We start from the raw sequence: 19702 nt of genomic DNA, 5'->3' as shown, positions 1-19702 counted from the left end.
AATATTCACCTACTGAACAATGAATGTGTTTAAGTAATGAATAATACTACATTCACTATCACTTGGAGATAAATCGTTTGCATTTATTAATTCACCGAATAATTCACTTTTTTTCACTTTTTCAATTTTTTTTATTATTTCTTTATTTTTTATTTATATTTTCAAAATTTCACAACTTCACTTTTTGGGCTCTCTTTTTCTAAGTTAAATAAAAGAACACTATTATCACTGTCAATAATCACGGTGGGTGTTAATAATTTTATATAAAAAAAACAAAAATCTTTAAAAAAATACTATACTATATTTTATTTTTTCTGTTAAATCCCCCTCCTCAATGAATTTTTGAGGAATTTAGCACTTTATTTTCTGTACTTGGAGATCGTCTCAAACAGGTGGAGGAGGACCTGCAAGTGCTGAACTGTGGGGAAACCAAAGCTTGTCCTTGGATACAACCTGATATATTTGGATATATATTTATGTGTTTATCCTTTTGTTATCCTGTATGGCAGGCATGGTTAACATCTCTATGCAGGACTTGGCAGTGAAGCAAAACATTTCTCTCTCCTATTTTGTATTACGTTTCACACCGTGTGTGTGGGAATTAAAATGTGGGTCCTATAAATTGCTAAATTGTGATATGTAAAATAATGGAAGAAGAGGCTTTGCAGAGTTACTTTGCACCTTAATAATCACCGCTCCTCGGCCATAATGCTGATATTGTAATATAAATGTTGAATATTCAAACACTGACGAAAGGAAACCCTTACGTATAGTTCCTCGCGATTTCACAACTCTGTAGCAGCAGTACAGCGTTAAAAGGCCCATAAGGATTAGAACACAAACACCAGTGGTAAATCCAGCCTAAAAAAAATTAAAACACATGTAAATTATCTGTGAAATAATAGTATGTTTGTTATAGCAGTCTGAAACATACTGTGAGAATAGATGAAACTTGGTCAGGGAGAAGTGCCAAGGGTCTCAGGTGGGGTGCGGCTCTGGGTCCGCTAGGCCTACAAGGGCCGCACCCCACCATTTTTCCCCCCGGTTTCTAATATAGTTAGCCAGAGAGAATGGAAGGAATGGATGTCCAACATAATAGCCAGAACACGACTTACTACTTTGCAGCTCTAACCTCTTAATTAGTAAGTGATTCGAAATGGGGGGGGGGTGCACATGGGACATAATTACTCAGTGAGTTTGCATTTGATCCTTAGCATACAGGTCAGATTCAAAAGCAACAGTTATGACCTATATGGCCCCCTTCAAGTCACTGATTGGTTACTGCCTGGTAATAGGTTAGAGATCTGTAAAGTAGGAAGTTGGGTTCTGGTTATAATGTTAGACATCTGTTCACTCCACACTATATAGATTACATTTTTGGCTAACTAACTATATTGAAAATATGTTTTATGTTGCACAGCCTATTTACCCAGCTGCATTTTTACACTGAACAGTTCCTTTAATGTCGCTATACATGAGAAGATTTAATCAACCCAATTCAACTGACGCAGCAGATATCTCGACACTCAAACGTGGTCAGATTTTGATCTGGGAAGGTTTCATATTCCATAGGGCAATGGGCAATCAAGGAAAGAGGTCACTAAGCAAGCAGATCTTTCCAAGTATGGCCAATTAGGTCAGACTGGGAGGCTTGTCTGTGGGCAGCTAAAATTATTAAACTAAATCTCATTGCAAAGGCTTAGAGCAAATTATACTGCAGATCATGTTATCACAGGCAAAGGAAAGATGAGGGAAAGTCTTAATTATTTATCTACCAAGCTAGAGCTCTGGCCTAATCCTCCTTCCCACAATCCCTAAATCTGTTCAAGATCTAACTCCTTTATCTTCGGAATTTCCCCAGAAATAAAACACAAAAGAATACATTTTAAAACCTATGGAAAAAAAGCTGACTAAAAATAAATTGACTGTGTGATGAGATATCCTTAAGGCATGGATAGCAAAAAGAGGGAGGTCTACACCAGTCAAGAAACCAGAAAAGAAAAGCAACGTCAACAGATCTAAGGGTTGATGTTGATGTTATATGCTGGCTTTTAACACTTTTTTTCCTTGTTTAAAAAACCAAATCACATATTTCTATTACAATCTTCATAAAAGGACATGCCTGGTAACATAACTAGCACTTCAATAGATATAAAGTCTAACTTTAATTAACCAAATAATACATTATATACTATTTTTTAACATAGGAAATCAGGGGAAAGCGCGAACGCAGTCCCCCACTACCAGAAATTATGCAGTCGAGTTTCCCGCATTTGGGGAAATCGCAGGGGTCAGCACAGCCGGAGTGCAATGGCTGAGCCTCGCCCTGGGAGAACCACCTTCGTGATCATGGTATCTCCCCTGCCAGGTAAGTATGAGTTGGGAAAGGCAATAACACCACTGCTATATGTACACACCCCTAGAAGCATAAGGAGACTATACAACAGCAAATTTCACATGATTGATGGCAAACTAGCTCAAAACCCTGTTCATCTTTTACAAGGGATCATTGTCCTAACTGTTCAGTTTGAGAAGCTCTAAATGGATGAAATATACACACTCCCACAATACTCTGCAGCAGGAACATTTGCATGTGGGGGACATCACGTCACAACAAAATCAGCTCGTTTCTAAAAGGCACAGAAACTAGTTAGCATATTAAAGACACTGTAGGAAGTGGGTGAGCTGTGCTGTCTATTAATAACAGCTTTCAGCCTGACTTCCAGCAGGCGTTATTACATCCTTGGAAAGCTACACATGATATTTTGGCCTTGTTTAACCAGATCCCTTAAAGGAGACATATAGGATCAATGAAAAATCCCTTATTTTGTAGGCAATTATAAGTAATATATGGTGTTGCTTTTACATGGTGCTAAAAATTTATATTATCTTTAAAAATAGCCCATTGATTGGAACTCCCTATAGATGTGTATGGCCACCGTTACTGTACCAGTTTAGAAGTCTTATTCCAGTAATGATTCATTTGCTGTGTGTGTGCAGAGTGTTTGTTTCATAGATTCTTAGTGCTGGGCCAGGTCAGGTTCTCTGTTCCCTGCCGTGTTTCAAATGAGGGGTGGACGTGTCCTAATAGTCCCTGCCAGAAGCACAGTAGAAGGGGACAGCCAATTACAGCCCTGCAGTCACACAAGCACAGACAGGCTTCAGTTCCCTATCAGGTCCTGCTAGCTGCTGATTGGTTCCTGTCCTACATTGCAGTGAGCTGAGAGCCGCTGGCTCCCCTGCACTGCCTGGGAATTCAGGTAGCAGGAAGTAGAAAAGAAGGGGGGGATTATTGGGATTTTTACATAAATATTCAATAAAACAGCCTTTTAAAAAGCACAATTCTTCTATATCTAAATGAGCATAACGCACTGGTACATTGTCATTTTTTACACAAAAACTCTCCTTTAAGCAAAGAAGGTCCATGCCTCAAAAAAATGTCCTGGTCTTTTTTTTTTTTTTTTGATTCACGGCATGGTCTAGGTTACAGTTAGATACCTGACCTTAGGGACGACAACTAATAGCAGGGGTGCCCAAAAAGTAGATCTACCAGTAGACCTTTAGCTGGTGATCAGTAGATCTCAAGGCACTGTCATCAAACAGCTTGTCTAAATCACTGTCTTATTTCACTGTCCTTTCTCATTCAGATATTTATTATGTTACGGTTACATAGGAATATTTGTTTGTTAAATATAGCAATATAAATTCTCTCAAAATCATAATATTTACTGTATATACTCGTGTATAAGCCGAGTTTTTCAGCACCCAAAATGTACTGAAAAAGTCTACCTCGGCTTATACTCGGGTCAGTGATTAAAAAAAAAAGTGAGATACGTACATACACAGATGGTCTGCAATGCTGGACTGCCAGCTACCGCGCTGCAGTCAATAAACTTTAACCCGTGTGCGAGTGCGTCCTGTTACATGCCATTAAGAAACGAGCCTTCTCTCACCTTGGTGACCGGACGCGGCTGTTTGAATCTAACCGGAACCAGTGCTGGGTTTCTGTGCGCGCCGCCGTGTTCACGAAGCACATACAAGACCACGCGCATGGAGCGGTTTGTGCGCCTTAGCCTCCCTCACAACCGCACTGCCGCATCAGTTTGTAAATATGGAAACTACCCGACCTCCACCTTAACCGACCCACTGGCTCCTGTGTCCCCCGCGGCCTGGTCATACGAATGGAGCGCCGCCAGGATCAACCTTTGGTAAGAGCGGTATTTGTAATATCTCCCAACTCCTCACTGATGTTATTTATCCTCATAATTTACAGTAATGATTTCATTAGTATATTTATACTTTACAGGCATTTATTGTAGTATTGCTTGGGGTTTTAAATCCTAATCAAACAGTGTTTTGGGCAGTTAGTCATGTATAAAACATCTGCCCAGTTGTAGGCTCATTTCCATTCAGGCACGGAGTTTAGTTGAATTGCATTGAGTTGTTTAATTTACATATATATATACACATGTATATGTTTGGGGAGTTTGTGGGTATAGTAAGTGTGTGATTATTGTGTGGGGAGAGTGTGTGTGTATAGTATATGTGTGTGTCTATGCGTGTATAATTGCTAGTGGAAAGTATATTTTGTCTCAGCTGAAAAAATGTCTGTAATATAAATCCACTGGGGGGGAACACATTTTCAGTGATTTAGTTTTGCGCTGTAGTGATTGCAGCATAAAGGGTTATAAATGGAACTTTCTGTTAATAAAAGGTTTAATTTTTCCAAAAATTACCGGCTATACCTGCTTGTCTAATGGTCTTAGTTGTGTCTAGGCTTATACTCGAGTCAATAAGTTTTCCCAGTTTTCGTAAGTAAAATTAGGTACCTCGGCTTATACTCGGGTCGGCTTATACACGAGTATATACGGTAAGTAATATTTTACATGGAACAGAATGCTAACAATGCTTTAATAGATGTAGATCATAAGTTACTCATGAATAAAGTATGGGCACTCCTGACTTATAGTATATATGGAATGTAAAATCTACTCTAACATATGCTTCTATGACAAACCTCATTTTCTACTTGATGTTTTTTGGCAACCCCTGAGCTTAGCTTCTCAACAGCTGAACAGAGCAAGTTGAATAGTGCAGTGTCTACAGGGCTGGAACAGGGTTAGGCAGAAGAGACCTGTACCTAGGGTTCAAAGTTCAGGGGGTCCATGCACGTACCTTCTCTGTAGTCTACCCCTAGTCTGGCCACTGTCCCCTCACTGAGAAGTTCTGTTACGGCAAGTGACAGCACACGTATCTGCTTCTGTGCTTGCATGCACAAGTCCACCTGAGTGTTAGGTGGTGGGAGTGAACCATCCTGCCGGGTTGCCTAGGGTGCCCAGCTGGCCTGGCCCAGCACTAAGCATCTATCAAACAAACACTCAGCACACACACAGCAACTGAAGGCCTGGATCATTACTGGAATAAGACTTCTGAACCGATACAGTAAAGGTGACCATACACGGGCATATTTAAAATGCCAATCTGGGTCCTTTAAACTGATTTGGCAGCTTATCTGCCTGTGTACGGGGTCCACTGTAAAGCCTCCCCGACCAAGGTCTATCGGGCAGGTTTGATTTTCCTGTCCAATTGAGGACCGCATTGGGTAGTTAATTCAGTCCTCATCCTGAGTGCATATTCCAGTCATTGTAATCTGATCATTTGTCCCTAGCGTAGCATGATCAGATTAGCCCGATAATGCCCGCCTTTGGTGGGCATATTGGGCAAAAGATCCACTTGACTGGAGATTGCGCCAAATGAGCGCATGTTATAGTGCAGGGGTGCAATAGAATATGGAGAAGCCGCACACCACACACTCCCAAAGGTTCTTATCGAGGTGCCCAGTGATAGAGGAATCGGTAGCCTCACAACAAGGGTAAGAAGAATTTCACCGGCACACAGGAATTGTAGTAGCAGGGCAAGCCCTTGCAATTTTATTATGCAGTAGTGCAACGTTTTGGGGTCACGCCCCTTTGTCAAGCTTGACAAAGGGGCGTGACCCCGAAACGTTGCACTACTGCATAATAGTGCAGGGGTGTCCAAACTTTTTGCAACGAGGGCCAGATTTTGTGAGGTGAAAATGTTTGGGGACCAACCATTCAGAATGCGCACAATGTTTCGGGGTACTAACCCTTCTAACATAATGGGTAGTAAGAATGATTTTATTATGCAGTTATATGTACCATTTGGGAATAATTATCTTTTAACTACACCCATTATGTTGGAAACATTGTGCACTTTCCCTTTTCTGTGGCTATATAAGCCTTGCACCTTCCTTATCTGGGTTGTCCCATTCTACTTTTGTTGATACCAGAGTAGGAAGACGCTGCTAGCATTCCCACTTCTACAAGCTTGGTAGCCATGGTCACATATCTCTTTGTTTACAAAGAACAGGGTAAATCAAAACTGTTTGGGGTTAATAAGCAATAGCACAGTCCACCACAATTGTCCATATGAAAATCCAGTAACCCATGTTTATATAAACGTGTAATAACTGTAATTCAATAATTATAACAGACAGTAAGTAGCAAAAACCTAATTTTCATTACCATTATTTTCTGTTGCAGTAGTCGTCCGCTTATCTTTCGACTCCGCATATCTTTCTCACCTCTCACCTTACGAAAACTAACTAATCCAGTGATGTCATGACATCACATGCACATGCTAACGGGCAATTACATCACTGTGAGCAGCCAGCGCAGCACGAGGATAGACGGCATTGCTCAGCAACCGACTCCTGGCTCTGGCTGGCCAAATGGGTGCCAATTTTTATCCTGGCCAGTCCTTGAATAGGCGAATATTTGTTTAAGGCTGTGGGACAGTCTAAAATTGAAAACGGGCCATTATTGGCCTGCTGGGCCGGAGTTTGGACATGCCTGTTATAGTGTATGGTCACCCTTGTTCAGTATATAAAACACAACATTTCTAGCCATATCTACTTTTAGTCGATAGTTCTCCTTAGCTCCATTCTCTAGACCCAGCTTAGGTAGGTAATTGACACCCAAAAGGTCTCTCTCAACTTTTTGTTAGGAGCAAATTAATTTGCTGAAAGCTTATCTATGTTCATGGATGGGCGAATTTGTCAGGTAAAAAAGGGTCAGCTCCTGCATGGCCTCCTTCGTTCAGCAGTTTTTGTGTTTCTTTTTTTAGAGTATACCGGCTCCTATCTGGAGGTCCAGAACCTGCCATAAAATCTCACAGCATAGGCCTTGATTCTGCCTTGACAGATTATCTTGGAGACATACTACTGCTTGCTTTTGTGCAATATTTAAGAAACACGGAACAATCACTCTCATTTGAAATTACTTTGCAACGTACCTGTTTTATTCCCCAGGGAATACTGAGTATAGATGTCCCCATCATCGTGTTCCAGATCATAAATCTGAAGGAGAAAGATTTTTTTTGGTCATTCTAAAGAAATGCAAATAATTGAATACCTTAAGATGTGATTGATCATTTTACATACATTGTTACAATGCTGGAGTTTTTTTCTGAGCTATCACTGCTATCAATTTTCAAAGCAGTTCCTAATGGACTGTAAACGTAGATTTCTTCGGCTGCAGGAAGAACATGATCAGGAGCAATCTAACCAAAAAAAAAACACAAACAAGATCTCGGTAATTGATGTCCATCCATGAAAACTGTTCAGAAATTATGCAAAACATTAATCCGAAGCTTTAATAAATGTGATTTACTCCACTATGACATTTGGCACTGGATATTTTCCATCTACATTAAATAAAGACTACTGGCTCTTAAGTGTAGAAGAACTATAAGAAAGTTGTCCACAACAGGTTCGCAACAAATACTGGTTCCGCCAAAAACTCATGAAGGGGGGTATTCGAACTGGAAATACCGCAATGCATAGGGAAATAACCTGTGTATGTATGTTGATGAAGGCAGAAAGTCTTTAAATGCTTTTTGTCTGCATGGAAAAAAGAAGTGCAAAAAGGAAAATTCTAACCCGACGTGAAGAACAAGCTCAGAGTCAGCATCACATTTCCGATGTTGAAGGCTCCCTACAGAGTGTTTCCTATGCTTGCTGAACTGGCTTAACAGCACCTACACTTTTAGAGATCAGCCAACACAGGAATACTAGGCAGCAGTGGCTGACAGCAAAATGATTTTTAGGACCACCAAAAATATAAGAATATTTCTTTGTAAAAATATGAACATATTCCAAATGTTCTCATCAGGCAGAACACAACAGGGCCCCCCAGATATCTTTACGCCCCAGCAGTGGAAGAGTCAGCTTCCCCTATACCTGCTACATAGAGAGGCTTCTAGATGGAGAAGCCTTATGCCCATGGGAGATAACCAGAGTCATAAAACGTAATGGATACTTTGCTCATTTCTAAAGCCTGACAAACCAGAAAGCAAGTTTTGATGAAGCTGCAAGCACATTTAATTATTTGCTCACTTACCAGACCAACGTCTGAGGGATTACTAAGTTTGCTGTAATAGTGTATTCGTTTATTCATTGCAGAAGCTACTGATGTGATTCTCTGTGGTTCGTCATCATTAATTGAGGTGATATATGATGGTTCAATGTGGAAAGGTCTAAAACACATAAAAAAGAATCCATGTAATCTAAATTTGCCATAAATAAATAATTTTGTACAGCTGTCAGGTCCTTAGAATTCAAATTCCGACATGGAAGGATGGTGGTTTGTGTTTCTACCATAGCAAGATGGTGGGTGCGATTTTGTGGAATTCCTGGGAAACTCTGTATTACTTTTCTGGCACACTTTGGAAAGACACCTTTAAAGCAGTGATCCCGAACCAGTGGCTCGCGAGCAACATGTTGCTCACCAACCCCTTGGGTGTTGCTCAAAGTGGCCTCAAAGCAGGTGCTTATTTTTTTAATTCAGGCTTGGAAGAAAGTTATGGTTGCATAAAACCAGATGTACTGCCAAATAGACCCTCCTGTAGGCTTTCAGTTCCCATAGGGGCTACCAATAGCCAATCACAGCCATTATTTGGCATCATCCCCACAAACTATTTTCATGGGTGTGTTGCTCCAAACTCTTAACAATTGAATGTGGCTCACAGGAAAAAGTTGGGGGTCCCTGCCTTAAAGAATGTCTGTCTGTAAGGGCTTGCAGAGAGCAGGCCCTATTACTTGCAATTTCCAGGCTGAAATTTTCTGAAAATTTTGAGGTTCCCCAGTAAAGATGCTATATTATTCCACCATCACAAACCAAATTTTCAAAATATAAGTGACAAACATAACATACAGTATAACATTATATACCATTGGTTTATCTTTAGGTGTCCAAAACATTAGAGCCAATATATTACAGATAAACCCCCATATGTACTAAAAGCCACTATGTTTGCCCAGGAGCAGTAACCCATAGCAGCCAATAAGATGTTTGCTCTTAAACAGGTGACCAGTAAATTCTACCTGTTATGGGTTAATGCTCCTGGGCAAACTTACAGGGTTGTTCACAGTTTTCATTTTCAACTTCTATTATTTTTAAATTGTTTAAACAAACTTCTAACATTGAATTTTAAGGTTCAAATCATATCTTCTCATGTTTCCATTGAGCAACTTTAGGGTGGTGGCACACGAGGCTACTAGGAGAGATTAGTCGCCCAGCAAAAATCGTCTCTTCTTCGGACAACTAATCTCCCCTAAATGCCTTCTCAACAGCTAGGTGGGATGGCACTCGGATTGCTTCGGTTTTCTGAAGTTGTCTAAAGTTTCCTCGTGAGGCAACTTCGGGCGTCTTCAGAAAACGAATCGTTCTGAGTGCCATCCTGCCGTCTATTTATATTCTAGCCGATTGGAAGGCATTTAGGGGAGATTAGTTGCCCGAAGAATAGGTGATTTGTCGATGGGCGACTAATCTCAGTAGCAATGTGTGCCACCGCCCTTAGTGGGAGAGATCACCAACTCTGCAAACTCTTCTAATTTGATACACTACATTTCTTATCTTTTTCCCTGCTGAGCATAATCACTGATTTAAAGTCAACATTATAAAGATACAGTAGTTGTTAACATGGCACAGATGCTGCTGAGAAACATATCAACAAATGCAGAAATTGTTACGGTTCAGAGTCTGCATCTGGATTGCTGAGCGGCCAGACTGATACAACAGGAAAGTTTAAAATGTCAACTTCATGTTTAAAAACAGTTAAAAATAAAATAAAACTGCAATTGAAATAAGTTCTTTATTTCTGGTGTATTGCCTGAAACCAAAATAACTAAACAAAGGTTTTAAAAGGTTAACAACCCCTTCAAATTCACTAGCAATCATCCAAGTGGAAAGTATTTCCCTCTCTCTACCTGGAGAAAAAGTCTGCTGAACGTCAAAATAAATTAAATAGCACATCTTTGGAGTGTAGATCTGGTGTACTTTGTAGGAGTAGAAAGAAAAAATATAATTTCAAAATTAAACAATGGGTAGTTCACCTTTAAGTAAACTTTTAGTATGCTATAAATTTAAATATTCTTAAATATTCTTTTAATGGGCCTCCATTTAAAAAAAAATTTTTTTTTAATTATTTGAGTCTTCGTCTGACTATTTCCAGCTTTCAAATAGGGTCAACCACCCCATGAAAAAACTATTGTTCTCTGAGGCTACAATATTATGGTTACTTTTAATTTCTTGTCTTATTCGCTTAATTCAGGCCCTCTCCAAATTAGATTTCAGTTTCTCGTTCAAACCACTGCTTGGTTGCTAGGGCAACATAAAAAAAGTTTAAATTAACCCTTTAAGTGCCACAGAACGTAGAATCTACGTTCTGTGGATCAAAGGACCAAAGTGCCACAGATCGTAGATTCTACGTTCTGCAGCACTTCCGGGTTTGCGAGCGGAGGAGCGGCTGTTAGAGCCGCTCGCTCCGCTCCTTCACGATCCCCTGCCCCTAGACAACGAGCAGAGCAGGGGATCGTGTGGCCCCTGGGGCGCGATCGCCCAGGGGCCCCAAAGCAGCAGCAGGGACGCGTTTCCTATGCGTCCTGCTGCTGCCTGCGCTGCACTTCCGCCCAGCTCCGCCCCCACATGGCTGATGACCGTTGGAGCTGCAGATCTGCTGCGTGGAGCCCTCTCTCATCGATCTGAGGCATCTACCCCAGGTAAGTGTAACATTTACACACACAAAAACACACAAACACACCAACACACACTTATTACAGTAATATACACTTACATTCACACTTACACACACTCACACATAGATTTTTGGGGATTGGGGGGGTCACACACACTCACAGCACCCATGTACACTTGCACACGCGCACACGCGCAAATAACATGCAATTTACCCGTTGTGCACACGCATATGTACATATATGGCTTTGTGGCTTTTTTTTTTTTTTTTCTTATCGCATCGTCTCTTTTTGGGCTAAAAAAAATGTTTTATTGCCGTTCCGAATAGCGTATTCGCTAACCGTACTGTGCAATAGCATTTGTATGTTATTTGGTGGTTATATTGCAATTTTGGGTATTTTGGTGCATTTTTAGCCATTTTATTGAATTTTTTGCCATTTTATTGCATTTTCAGCTCTGCATTTGTGTTGTTCACTTGTTTCTGTCCGTATAATCGATTTGGCCCAGCTAAAATATTCAAACGGTAATTCTGGTGGCTGATTACACTAGTGTGAAAAAAAAAAGCATTGATTTTTGTGGTTTTATTAGTTTTTGGTGATTTATTTGCATTTCACACTGTTCTGTGTTATTTTGTTTTGCCTATGTAAATTTTATCTACTATATATCCATTTGTGGGTCTCTGTGCGCCACATAGTTTGGTATATCTATGCATATTGGGCATCAAAGTGTTCAGTAGACCCCTGGCGTTCATATTTAGGATGTTTTATGCTGATACGTTACGAAATGTGGGGCACATAATGGGGTAAAATTCAAGCTTTGTGACGATTTTCAGAAATTTGATAAAAACCGTTATGTTCAGCATTGCTTTGCAGTTTGGCAGTTTGCAGTAGAAACACTTATTTACCCATATTGGATTCGTCAGAATGTGTACTTTCTGAAAATATATGGTTTTCTGGGGTCTCTGTACTGTTAGGGGGATCTAATGTCGCATATTACACACACCAGGTGCTTATATTTGCAGCAGCCAGCGCGTCAGCTGTGAAAATGTCTATACATATTGTCATTTGGGGGTCTCTGTGCGCCACATACTTTGGTATATCTATGCATATTGGGCATCAAAGTGTTCAGTAGACCCCTGGCGCTCATATTTAGGATGTTTTATGCTGATAAGCTACGAAATGTGGGGCATATAATGGGGTAAAATTCAAGCTTTGTGACGATTTTCAGAAATTTCATAAAACCGTTATGTTCAGCATTGCTTTGCAGTTTGGCAGTTTGCAGTAGAAACACTTATTTACCCATATTGGATTCGTCAAAATGTGTACTTTCTGAAAATATATGGTTTTCTGGGGTCTCTGTGCTGTTAGGTGGTCTAATGTCGCATAATACACACACCGGGTGGTTATATTGCAGCAGCCAGCGCGTCAGCCGTGAAAATGTCTATACATATTGTCATTTGGGGTCTCTGTGCGCCACATAGTTTGGTATATCTATGCATATTGGGCATCAAAGTGTTCAGTAGACCCCATGCGCTCATATTTAGGATGTTTTATGCTGATAAGTTACGAAATGTGGGGCATATAATGGGGTAAAATTCAAGCTTTGTGACGATGTTCAGAAATTTGATAAAAACCGTTACGTTCAGCATTGCTTTGCAGTTTGACAGTTTGCAGTAGGAACACATATTTACCCATATTGGATTCGTCAAAATGTGTACTTTCTGAAAATATATGGTTTTCTGGGGTCTCTGTACTGTTAGGGGGGTCTAATGTCGCATATTACACACACCAGGTGCTTGTATTGCAGCAGCCAGCGCGCATCAGCCGTGAAAATGTATACACTATTGTCATTTGGGGTCTCTGTGCGCCACATAGTTTGGTATATCTATGCATATTGGGCATCAAAGTGTTTAGTAGACCCCTGGCGTTCATATTCAGGATGTTTTATGCTGATAAGTTACGAAATGTGGGGCATATAATGGGGTAAAATTCAAGCTTTGTGACGATTTTCAGAAATTTGATAAAAACCGTTACGTTCAGCATTGCTTTGCAGTTTGACAGTTTGCAGTAGGAACACATATTTACCCATATTGGATTCGTCAGAATGTGTACTTTGCGAAAATATATGGTTTTCTGGGGTCTCTGTACTGTTAGGGGGGTCTAATGTCGCATATTACACACACCGGGTGCTTATATTGCAGCAGCCAGCGCGCGTCAGCCGTGAAAATGTATACACTATTGTCATTTGGGGGTCTCTGTGCGCCACATAGTTTGGTATATCTATGCATATTGGGCATCAAAGTGTTTAGTAGACCCCTGGCGTTCATATTCAGGATGTTTTATGCTGATAAGTTACGAAATGTGGGGCATATAATGGGGTAAAATTCAAGCTTTGTGACGATTTTCAGAAATTTGATAAAAACCGTTATGTTCAGCATTGCTTTGCAGTTTGGCAGTTTGCAGTAGAAACACTTATTTACCCATATTGGATTCGTCAGAATGTGTACTTTCTGAAAATATATGGTTTTCTGGGGTCTCTGTACTGTTAGGTGGTCTAATGTCGCATAATACACACACACCGGGTGGTTATATTGCTGCAGCCAGCGTGTCAGCCGTGAAAATGTCTATACATATTGTCATTTGGGGGTCTCTGTGCGCCACATAGTTTGGTATATCTATGCATTTTGGGCATCAAAGTGTTCAGTAGACCCCTGGCGCTCATATTTAGGATGTTTATGCTGATAAGTTACGAAATGTGGGGCATATAATGGGATAAAATTCAAGCTTTGTGACGATTTTCAGAAATTTGATAAAAACCGTTACGTTCAGCATTGCTTGCAGTTTTGACAGTTTGCAGTAGGAACACATATTTACCCATATTGGATTCGTCAGAATGTGTACTTTCCCGAAAATATATGGTTTTCTGGGGTCTCTGTACTGTTAGGGGGGTCTAATGTCGCATATTACACACACCGGGTGCTTATATTGCAGCAGCCAGCGCACGTCAGCCGTGAAAATGTATACACTATTGTCATTTGGGGTCTCTGTGCGCCACATAGTTTGGTATATCTATGCATATTGGGCATCAAAGTGTTAAGTAGACCCCTGGCGTTCATATTCAGGATGTTTTATGCTGATAAGTTACGAAATGTGGGGCATATAATGGGGTAAAATTCAAGCTTTGTGACGATTTTCAGAAATTTGATAAAAACCGTTATGTTCAGCATTGCTTTGCAGTTTGGCAGTTTGCAGTAGAAACGCTTATTTACCCATATTGGATTCGTCAGAATGTGTACTTTCTGAAAATATATGGTTTTCTGGGTCTCTGTACTGTTAGGTGGTCTAATGTCGCATAATACACACACCGGGTGGTTATATTGCAGCAGCCAGCGCGTCAGCCCGTGAAAATGTCTATACATATTGTCATTTGGGGGTCTCTGTGCCCCACATAGTTTGGTATATCTATGCACATTGGGCATCAAACTGTTTAGTAGACCCCTATGTTTATATTTAGGATGCTTTATGCTGGTAATGATACATGGACAATACGATGCTGGAAAGTTGAAGCTTTGAGGCAATTTTCAGAATATTTTACCAAAACCGCCAAATTTGGCAAAGCCTTGCGACTCAGTAGTTTGGGGCAGAAAGGCATGGGTACCCATTTTAGATTCTGTATAATGTGTACTTTCCAAAAATATATGGGTTTGGGGGGTAAACATATATTTCTGTGTTTTTACCCCACAAAAATGCAGTCAATGTGTTGATTTTTCATTAGCTGAAGTTACCCACAGGACTATTTATATGCGCTAACTTCATTTTGGGGCCTCTAACTGCCATATACTTTGGTAAACCTATGCACAGTGGGCACCAAACTGTTTGGAGGACCCCTGGCAATCATATTTAGGGTGTTTTTTTTTTGGTGCGTAACGATACATGGGTGATATGGTGCTGAGAAGTTGAAGCTTTGAGGCAATTTTCAGATATTTCACCAAAACCGACAATTGTGGGAAAGCCTTGCGACTCAGTAGTTTGGAACAGAAAGGCATGGGTACCCATTTTAGATTCTGTAGAATGTGTACTTTCCAAAAATATATGGGTTTTGGGGGGTAAACATATATTTCTGTGTTTTTACCCCACAAAAATGCAGTCAATGTGTTGATTTTTCATTAGATGAAGTTACCCACAGGACTATTTGTATGCGCTAACTTCATTTTGAGGCCTCTAAATGCCAGATACTTTGGTAAACCTATGAACAATGGCCACCAAACTGTTTGGAGGAACCCTGGCAATCATATTTAGGGTGCTTTTTTCTTGGTGCGTAACGATACATGGGTGATATGGGGCTGAGAAGTTGAAGCTTTGAGGCAATTTTCAGATATTTCACCAAAACCGACAATTGTGGGAAAGCCTTGCGACTCAGTAGTTTGGAACAGAAAGGCATGGGTACCCATTTTAGATTCAGTAGAATGTGTACTTTCCAAAAATATATGGGTTTGGGGGGTAAACATATATTTCTGTGTTTTTACCCCACAAAAATGCAGTCAATGTGTTGATTTTTCATTAGATGAAGTTAACCACGGGACTGTTTGTATGCACTAACTTCATTTTGGGGCCTCTAAATGCCAGACACTTTGGTAAACTTATGAACAATGGCCACCAAAATGTTCAGAGGAACCCTGGCAATCATATTTAGGGTGTTTTTTTTTGGTGCGTAACGATACATGGGTGATATGGTGCTGAGAAGTTGAAGCTTTGAGGCAATTTTCAGATATTTCACCAAAACCGACAATTGTGGGAAAGCCTTGCGACTCAGTAGTTTGGAGCAGAAAGGCATGGGTATCCATTTTAGATTCTGTAGAATGTGTACTTTCCAAAAATATATGGGTTTGGGGGGTAAACATATATTTCTGTGTTTTTACCCCACAAAAATGCAGTCAATGTGTTGATTTTTCATTAGATGAAGTTACCCACAGGACTATTTGTATGCGCTAACTTCATTTTGAGGCCTCTAACTGCCAGATACTTTGGTAAACCTATGAACAATGGCCACCAAACTGTTTGGAGGAACCCTGGCAATCATATTTAGGGTGTTTTTTCTTGGTGCGTAACGATACATGGGTGATATGGTGCTGAGAAGTTGAAGCTTTGAGGCAATTTTCAGATATTTCACCAAAACCGACAATTGTGGGAAAGCCTTGCGACTCAGTAGTTTGGAGCAGAAAGGCATGGGTACCCATTTTAGATTCGGTAGAATGTGTACTTTCCAAAAATATATGGGTTTTGGGGGGGTAAACATATATTTCTGTGTTTTTACCCCACAAAAATGCAGTCAATGTGTTGATTTTTCATTAGCTGAAGTTACCCACGGGACTGTTTGTATGCGCTAACTTCATTTTGGGGCCTCTAAATGCCAGATACTTTGGTAAACTTATGAACAATGGCCACCAAAATGTTCAGAGGAACCCTGGCAATCATATTTAGGGTGCTTTTTCTTAGTACGTAATGATACATGGGTGATATGGTGCTGGGAAGTTGAAGCTTTGAGGCAATTTTCAGATATTTCACCAAAACCGACAATTTTGGGAAAGCCTTGCGACTCAGTAGTTTGGAGCAGAAAGGCATGGGTACCCATTTTAGATTCTGTAGAATGTGTTTCTTTCCAAAAATATATGGGTTTGGGGGGTAAACATATATTTCTGTGTTTTTACCCCACAAAAATGCAGTCAATGTGTTGATTTCTCATTATATGAAGTTACCCACAGGACTATTTGTATGCGCTAACTTCATTTTGAGGCCTCTAACTGCCAGATACTTTGGTAAACCTATGAACAATGGCTACCAAACTGTTTGGAGGAACCCTGGCAATCATATTTAGGGTGTTTTTTCTTGGTGCGTAACGATACATGGGTGATATGGTGCTGAGAAGTTGAAGCTTTGAGGCAATTTTCAGATATTTCACCAAAACCGACAATTGTGGGAAGGCCTTGCGACTCAGTAGTTTGGAGCAGAAAGGCATGGGTACCCATTTTAGATTCGGTAGAATGTGTACTTTCCAAAAATATATGGGTTTTGGGGGGTAAACATATATTTCTGTGTTTTTACCCCACAAAAATGCAGTCAATGTGTTGATTTTTCATTAGCTGAAGTTACTCACGGGACTGTTTGTATGCGCTAACTTCATTTTGGGGCCTCTAAATGCCAGATACTTTGGTAAACTTATGAACAATGGCCACCAAAATGTTCAGAGGAACCCTGGCAATCATATTTAGGGTGCTTTTTCTTAGTACGTAATGATACATGGGTGATATGGTGCTGGGAAGTTGAAGCTTTGAGGCAATTTTCAGATATTTCACCAAAACCGACAATTTTGGGAAAGCCTTGCGACTCAGTAGTTTGGAGCAGAAAGGCATGGGTACCCATTTTAGATTCTGTAGAATGTGTTCTTTCCAAAAATATATGGGTTTGGGGGGTAAACATATATTTCTGTGTTTTTACCCCACAAAAAATGCAGTCAATGTTTTGATTTCTCAGTAGCTGAAGTAAAGTCCTGAACAATTTGGATGCGCTAACTTCATATTTGTGTCTCTAAATGCCAGATACTTTGGTAAACCTATGCATAATGGGTATCAAACTGTTCAGTGGACCCCTGGCAATCATATTTCAGGTGCTTTTTCTTGGTACGTAATATAGTTTGGGATATGCGGAGCAGCAAAATAAAACCTTTGAAATGATTTTTCAAAATTTTGAATTTTATTTTGAAAAACCGCTATGTTCAGACAAGCTTTTCTGTTTGGTAGTTGGGAGTAGAGAGACATAGTTACCCATTTTGTAATCGGCAGAATGTGTACTTTTCAAAAATGTATGGTTTTCTGGGGTAAACCTATGGTTTCAGGATTTTTTGCCTTGGAATCTAAAGCATGCCGTTTTCTGCCTTAGTGCTTTCAAAATTCAGTAATATACTGCCGGGAGTTTTTGCTGTACAGAAATCCTAAATCTCCCTAAAACTATACATATCTGGTATTGGCACGTTCGAGAGACATAAGGCTTTCCAAATAAGTTGGATTTTCATCTGTAAAATGAAATATTTTTCTGGTATAAATTGATATACGATGAAAAATGGTAATTTTTCATTTTTTTTTGTTATTTAGCACTATAAATTTTTTTGCACAGGTGGAAATACATGAAAACTCAGGCAGATTTAGAAAGCTCAGTTTCTACCGAAAAAAACAATGTATAATTTTCCTAGGTAAACTATAGGTTTCCCCTCAGAAAATGCCCCTAAAGTGAGAGAGCACAAAATGCTTAAAAACGGCTGGCATTTCGCGTAACCAAAATGTGAAATTCTGCTGGCACTTAAAGGGTTAAACTACAAGATATACAAATAAGCACATCATATAGATTGTGCAATGCTGTTATAGTGAGGGTGCTGATATTCAGCTGTGTTCAGAATAACAATGCACATTCTATTCCAAATCAAAACGAAAAAATTTATGTTATTCCTTTACAGAAAGTGAAGAAAGGGGAATATTAGACTGTTCCAAAAATAGCAGTGACTGCATTCTTCTTTATAAATGAAAACATTCCCACATTTTACAAATGAAACATTCCCACATCACGATGCTTGCGCTACTATGTTTCACTGGCTTCACACTGTACTGTGGATTGAATTCAGTGTTTGGGAGTCGTCTGTCAAACTGCCTGTGGCCCTAGACCCGAAAAGAACAATGTTGCTTTCATCAGTCCACAAAATGTTGAGCCATTTCTCTTTAAGACAGTCAATGTGTTATTTGGCAAATTGTAAGCTCTTCAGCACTTCCCCCCCCCAACAATAAGACTTTGCAGGGGCTTCTTGCCAATATCTTGGCTTCACATCATGGGGTATTCTAATTGTAACAGTATCACAGGGAACTGTACACCTTCTTTGATCTTCCTGGAGCTGATCATTCACCAGTCTTTACCATTTTGGCTATTCTTCTATAGAATCTATCCATTTGAATGGCAATTCTCAGTTTTCTTCCACGTCTTTCAGGTTTTGGTTGCTATTTTAAAACATTTGAGATCATTTTAGCTGAGCAGCCTATCATTTTCTGCACTTCTTTATAATCACCTTTTTAATTAAAGTACACTGTTCTTCTGAACAATGTCTGGAACAGCGAATTTTAATCAGTGCTGTAATTGACACCTGTTTTTTCACAGAATGAATGACCTCACTAATTGATCTCCATACGAATATTACTTTGAACAAGCCTCAATTAATGATTCAGTTACACAGAATCAGCAGCATGTCATGACTGTTGAGCAGGGGTCCCCAACCTTTTTTGGACCGGGGGGTGGGGTCGAGGATGTGGTAGTTTGGACACATCGGCGTCCAATTTGGGTGCGTCTCGTTTTTGTGCACTGGGCTCGGCGGCCCAGTGCAGGAGTGTCAGCGGCCCACTTCTGGGGGGTCTGGGACCCCTGCTGTTGAGTATGTTGGTTTTCCATTACTACACCTACTAGTTATTTACCATAAAGAAATATAATCTCTAGCAAAAACACTGATTAATCAGGTTAGTGATATCGGACTGCTATTATTCAGAATACAACTGTATGTTAAAAAGCGCTTAGGAAACCCTACCGATTCCATGGGAAGAGGTAAGCAAAACAGTA

The 19702-nt window shown here is 40.0% G+C and overlaps 1 protein-coding gene and 1 non-coding gene across 3 annotated transcripts in view; both read right to left on the bottom strand.

Moving 5' to 3' along the window:
• Nucleotides 1-19702, bottom strand: part of slc38a9.S (solute carrier family 38 member 9 S homeolog) — a 58023-nt gene that overhangs the window by 18255 nt on the left and 20066 nt on the right. For both annotated transcript variants that reach the window (XM_041580571.1, XM_018244485.2), the window contains 4 exons: nt 8421-8556; nt 7463-7581; nt 7315-7378; nt 768-861 (listed from right to left, as the gene is read on the bottom strand). In XM_041580571.1, coding sequence (XP_041436505.1) covers nt 768-861; nt 7315-7378; nt 7463-7581; nt 8421-8556 — 413 coding nt within the window. The remainder of the gene's footprint in view (nt 1-767; nt 862-7314; nt 7379-7462; nt 7582-8420; nt 8557-19702) is intronic.
• Nucleotides 2213-2376, bottom strand: LOC121392979. Its single transcript, XR_005965182.1, has one exon. It is a non-coding gene; the product is annotated as a U1 spliceosomal RNA (small nuclear RNA).

Source organism: Xenopus laevis, chromosome 1S (genome assembly GCF_017654675.1).
Source record: "Xenopus laevis strain J_2021 chromosome 1S, Xenopus_laevis_v10.1, whole genome shotgun sequence".
Lineage (NCBI taxonomy): Eukaryota > Metazoa > Chordata > Amphibia > Anura > Pipidae > Xenopus > Xenopus laevis.
The sequence above is the reverse complement of the archived record's forward strand: the minus strand, read 5'-3'. Positions and strand labels throughout refer to the sequence as shown.